The sequence below is a fragment of the Danio aesculapii genome, chromosome 14, assembly GCF_903798145.1.
Source record: "Danio aesculapii chromosome 14, fDanAes4.1, whole genome shotgun sequence".
Classification (NCBI taxonomy): domain Eukaryota; kingdom Metazoa; phylum Chordata; class Actinopteri; order Cypriniformes; family Danionidae; genus Danio; species Danio aesculapii.
This window is the reverse complement of record NC_079448.1, coordinates 55,738,794-55,744,793: the sequence shown is the minus strand read 5'-3', so window position 1 is coordinate 55,744,793 and position 6,000 is coordinate 55,738,794. Positions and strand designations below refer to the sequence as shown.

Here is a 6,000-nt window from a genome sequence, read left to right as displayed (position 1 = left end):
CAACAGGGCAAAGAGTTGAAGCAGCGCCACTCAGAAGCGGATCAGCAGAAGCCCAAAGTAAACACGTGAAGCACTGAGCAACATACAGCAGAAGAGTTCAGCGCGGTCCACATCTCTGAGTGTAGAGCTCCACACACACATTACACACACTGATGATGATCATGTCCTGCTGTAGGGTGCAGGAGCTTCCTCTTATACTGCATGAGTGAGTGTGTTACAGAGGTAGAGATGAAGAAGATAAAGGTGCTCTTACCTGTCGATGATGACGGGATCAGATGGCGTCTCGTTTCGGTTTCCGCAGCTCTTCTTGTCACAACACCGGCTGAAACAGAAGAGACAGCAGAGACATCAGTGTCTGTTAGAGCGGTCCATTACTGAGGAAAAACTACCATCTGACACATTATGACTGATGTTCAATCAATAACTCGGTCTGTGGTGTCATGGTGGCACAGTGGGTAGCATGACTGCCTCACAGCAAGAAGGTCACTGGTTTGAGTCCCAGCTGGGTCAGTTGGCGTTTCTGTGTGGAGTTTGCATGTTCTCCCCATGTTGGTGTGGGTTTCCTCCGGGTGCTCCGGTTTCCCCCACAGTCCAAACACATGCGCTATAGGGGAATTGATCAACTAAATTGGCCGTAGTGTATGAGTGTGAATGGGTGGTTCCCAGAGATGGGTTGCAGCTGGAAGGGCATCCGTTGCGTAAAACATATGCTGGATTAGTTGGCGGTTCATCCCACTGTGGTGACCCCAGATTAACAAACGAACTAAGCCGAAAAGAATGTGAATGAATTAAGTTGGCGGTTCATTCCGCTGTGGCGCCCCTGATGAATAAAGGGACTAAGCCGAATAAATGAATGAATGAATGAATGAATGAACTCTGACTGTAATAACATCTTTAAAAATAGGCAAAAAAAAGTCACGACAATTAATTTTTAGGCATTATCCAAAATTATTCAAATTAATATTCAGCGGGGCTGGAAATTAACGAAACTAATTTTGGTTCTTGGTTGCACCGCTGCTCCTAATTTCAAGAAATGTAGGCACACCAGCCATAATTTACTCAGACCCACCAAAAATTAAGAGCAGAGTTACTACAAGTGTTATATATATGAGTAACATCACACGAGTAGCAGTGCGATGTGGCTGTATATCAGCACTGGTGGGAGGTGTGCGTTGGTTTGAGGCCACAAATCAAGTGCCTTAGTGTCCCACCAGCGACGATATACAGCCATATAGCACTGCTATGGAATATTTAGAGATTTCATGCATAATTAAATTAATCTGTATAATTACAGTAATAACCTGTATAATTGCAGTAATAATCCTTATAATCACATTAATTATCTGTATAATTACATTAATAAATGATATATTTACAGTAATAATTTGTAAAATGACAGTAATATGTGTAATTGCAGTAATAATTAGTAAAATGGCAGTAATAACCTGTACAATTACAGTTATAATCTGTAAAATGACAGTAATAACTTTGTTTTTTGTGTTAATTATGGAACAATAAATTACTGTTTTTTACAGATTATCTTTATTACTTTTTTTCATCTCACAGTTTGTTTGTTTTTTGTTTTAATCTGTATAGTTACATTAATAACCTGCATAATTACATTAATAACCTGTATAATTGCAGTAATAATCCTTATAATAACATTAATCTGTATAGTTACATTAATAACCTGCATAATTACAGTAATAACCTGTAGAATTGCAGTAATAATCCTTATAATAACATTAATAACCTGCATAATTACAGTAATAACCTGTAGAATTGCAGTAATAATCCTTATAATAACATTAATTAATCTGTATAATTACATTAATAACCTGCATAATTACAGTAATAACCTGTATAATTGCAGTAATAATCCGGTAATTATTGCGGTAATTTTCTGGCGCCCCTGCTGCCAGAAAATTACCGTTTTTTACAAGGTTTTTTTTTAGTGTATTATTTAGCTCATTAATTAACGTGACTTTCATTGACATTTTTTTAAATAATAATAACAACAACAATAATAATAATAATTGTAAGGCGACGCAGTGGTGCAGTAGGTAATGCTGTTGCCTCACAGCAAGAAGGTCACTGGTTCAAGCCTCGGCTCAGTTGGTGTTTCTGTGTGGAGTTTGCATGTTCTCCCTGCGTTCGCGTGGGTTTCCTCTGGGTGGTCCGGTTTCCCCCACAGTCCAAACACATGCGGTACAGGTGAATTGGGTAGGCTAAATTGTCTATAGTGTATGAGTGTGAATGCGTGTGTGTGGATGTTTCCCAGAAATGGGTTGCAGCTAGAAGGGCATCCGCTGCGTAAAAACGCACTGGATAAGTTGGCGGTTCATTCAGCTGTGGCGACCCCTGATTAATAAAGGGACTAAGCCGAAAAGAAAATGAATGAATGAATAATAATAACTCAAAGTGCTACAACATATAAAAGAACTAATAAAAATGCGACCCAAGTCTGAATCACAAGCTTTAAATCCCACAAAAATCTGCAATAATCAATAAAACAATAATGTGCATGAGTGTATGAGTGTTTATAAGTGTGTATGCATGTGTGTGTGTGTGTATAGGTGTTTGTGTATGACTATATGAAGGTATAAGTGTGTGCAGACAGTATGTGTGTATGTAGTGTGTAAATGGATTTAAATAAACAGATCAAAATAGCCACAATAATATAAATGACCTGTAAGGTTTCCAGAAGCAGCATGTGTCTGAATGACTGTGTGTGTATAAAAGTGTGTCTGTATAGTGTACATTGAGTGTATGGTAGCCTATATATGAGATTGTATGTGTGTGTAGGTGTTTGTGCATGCCTGTATGCAGGTATAAGTGTGTGCATGAGTTTATGTGTGTGTTTTTGCAGGTATAAATGAGTGCATGTGTGTATAAAAGTGTCAAATAGATTTAAATAAACTGTACACACTGTAATACGGGCAATAATCTAAATGACCTGTAAAGTTTTCAGCATCAGCATATGTCTGAAGCAGAATGTGCACCTGGAATGAGGAGTGTATTGTAATAAATGTGCGGTGAGCGCGAGTGTTCCTCAATCTGCTGCCCGCTCGCCCTGGTTCTCCTCTGACCCTGCTCTCCAGCTGGTCCTGGGCCTCCTCCAGCCTCTGACAGTTTGGACGTCGCCCAGTAAAGCCCCGCTGCCCCCTGCCCTTGCCCCTGCCCTCGCCCCAGGCTGGCACCTCATCTGGTGGCATGTGGTTCCCTAAACGCCCCCTGCCGCGCCCGCTGTGCCCGCGCCAACACACTGCTGAGGCCACCGCTGTCAAAACGCCTGCAATTAACTCTAATCTCGGCAGCTTGAGACCGGCACTGGAAAATCATTGTTGCAGAGGAGCTTCCTGCTGGCTTTCATTTGCGCAGCGAGAGACTCAAATACCCTCAAGAATTTGGACAATGTAAAAAAATAATGTATAAATAAAGCAATGCACCATTTAAAAGTGTAAGATTTGATTGCATTATATGTTTAATGTTAGAAAATATACAGAAATAACACAAATTGAATAATGCACTCTTTAAAAGTGTAACATTTTCATTTGTTTGATTGCATTATATTTTTAATGTTAAAAAAATAAAGAAATAAATAATGCACATCATTTTTTTGATTACATGCTTTCATTATATTATAAAGGTTAAAAAATAAAGAAATAAAAAATGCAAATAATGCAACTTTTAAAAGTGTGTGTTTTTATTTATCAGATTACATTATAATTTAATATAAAAAATACAGAAATAAATTTTTTCATTATGCACCTTTTAAAAGTCTTCCTGCTTGTTTTCTATTGGTCAGCAAGACACTCAAATACCCTTAACAATTTGGAGAAACATTTAAAGATAATAAAAAATGTCATGTTTAAAAGGGTCATTTTTTCATGTATTTTATTGCATGATATTTTAAATTGGTTTTGAAATAAAGAAATTAAAGAAATTTAATAACGCACTGTTTAAAGTGTGTGATTTTTGTTTAGTTGATTGCATTATATTTTTAATGTAAAAAAAAAGAAATAAAATGCAAATAGTGCAACTTTTATATGCAGGTTTTTATTTATTTGATTGCACAATATTTATGTTAAAAATAAATAAATAAATAATGCACCGTTTGAAAGTCTTTTAAAGGCTTTCATCTGCACAGCGAGAGACTCAAACACCCTTAAGAATCTAAAAGTGTAAACAAATACAGAAATAAAGAAAATGTAAATAATGCACTGTTTAAAGGTGTTATTTTTTATTTATTCGACTGCATTATTTTTTTAATGATTAAAATATAAAGAAAAAAAGGCTTCCTGCTGGCTTTTATTGGCACAGCCAGAGACTCAAACACCCTGAAGAATTCTTACTTTTGTTTTTATTGTAATAAATGCAGAGTTTATAAGTCTAAGATTTTCAATTAATTACGTTTTTAATATATGCTAAACAATTAAAAAACAGGGCGCATTTACTTATAAAGGAATGTAAGCTGAGGGAGTTTAATAATGTTTAAACAATTTTTTTAAAAGTTTTTCTTTTTTATTATGAAAAAAACTTAATTTATATTATATATTATTATTGGTTTAATTATTTATTTAACATTTTATTTTAATTATTATGAAGAACCAGGACATATTTTTGTTTATCACTTAAATCACTTTGGAGACCATTAATTAGTATTGAGAATATATTTATATATTTATTTATTTATTTATTTATTTAAATAATGTTTAATATGAGCTTAACATCTTTAAAGAACGTTAAATGCATTCTTTAAAATTGTGATATATGATATGATATAATATAATATAGTATAATATAATTTACTATTGTATAGTATAATATAATATGGTATAGCATAATATAGTATAATAAAGTATAATATATTATAATATAATAAAGTATAACATAATATAATAATATAATAAAATATATAACATAATAAAATATAGTATCATATAATATAGTATAATATAGTATAGTATAATATAGTATAATAAAGTATAATGTAATATAATAAAGTATAATATAATATAATAATATAATAAAATATATAATATAATAAAATATATAATATAATAAAATATATAATATAATATAATATAATATAATATAATATAATATAATATAATATAATATAATATAATATAATATAATATAATATAATATAATATAATGACTGAGCATAATCAAAAGCAGCACTCCTGTTGCAGAATCTCTGCTGATAAAATGATGAAGTGGATTTTAAAACAAAGCAATCATTACCCTGGATTAAGATTAGCTGAGCAATAACTCCCCATCATATGCTATATTGGATATTATTTTCCGACCACAACGAGAGCTGATATATTCATCTACTTTAGCTTCACGCTGTCATGCATTAGATTGCCATTTGACAAATAATCCTCCAATGCCAAGCGCTCTGCTTTATGAATCATTTATCACACCGCTTGATCTTTAAGAAGCTGAAAAAACACCAAGCACTAGTTGTTTTCCTGTTCTTTGTGTGTGTGTGTGTGTGTGTGTGTGTGTGTGTGTGTGTGTGTGTGTGTGTGCGTTTCCATAGAGTGAGCTGCTGTAATTTATTCCCCAGCTACTCAGAACCATTAGCAAACTTCCAGGAGACCAATTAGCATTGAAACCCAGTGGTGAGGCTGTGGTGACAAACCTCCTCAAACTGACAGAGGAGTGTTATAAACAAACTGGACCCCAGGAGCCCGCCGGCCCCGCAGGGAAACCCAGCCCGGCCCTGCGCACAAAAACACACCTGAGCAGGGGGGGAAGGGGGGGGGGGTGGAGCGGCCCTAACCTAGCCCTAATGTACTGCTGGAGAGCATGAGCACAACCAGAACCAGCAAAACCAACAGATCCAAAGCTCTGCTGCACCCGCAGGTCCAGGAACAGTCTAACAGCCGGGTCTCTGTCATCCTGAAGCTCTCCAGAAGCAGAGATCCAGAGAGACAGATATCTAGTGGGAAACACACGATAACACTTCACACACAGTCTTGTTTTGAG

The 6,000-nt window shown here is 35.1% G+C and overlaps 1 protein-coding gene across 5 annotated transcripts in view; it reads right to left on the bottom strand.

Annotated features, from left to right (window-relative positions):
• Positions 1 to 6,000, bottom strand: part of LOC130240306 (transcription factor COE3) — a 265,366-nt gene that overhangs the window by 201,387 nt on the left and 57,979 nt on the right. For all 5 annotated transcript variants that reach the window (XM_056471755.1, XM_056471756.1, XM_056471759.1 and 2 more), the window contains exon 6: positions 254 to 322. In XM_056471755.1, coding sequence (XP_056327730.1) covers positions 254 to 322 — 69 coding nt within the window. The remainder of the gene's footprint in view (positions 1 to 253; positions 323 to 6,000) is intronic.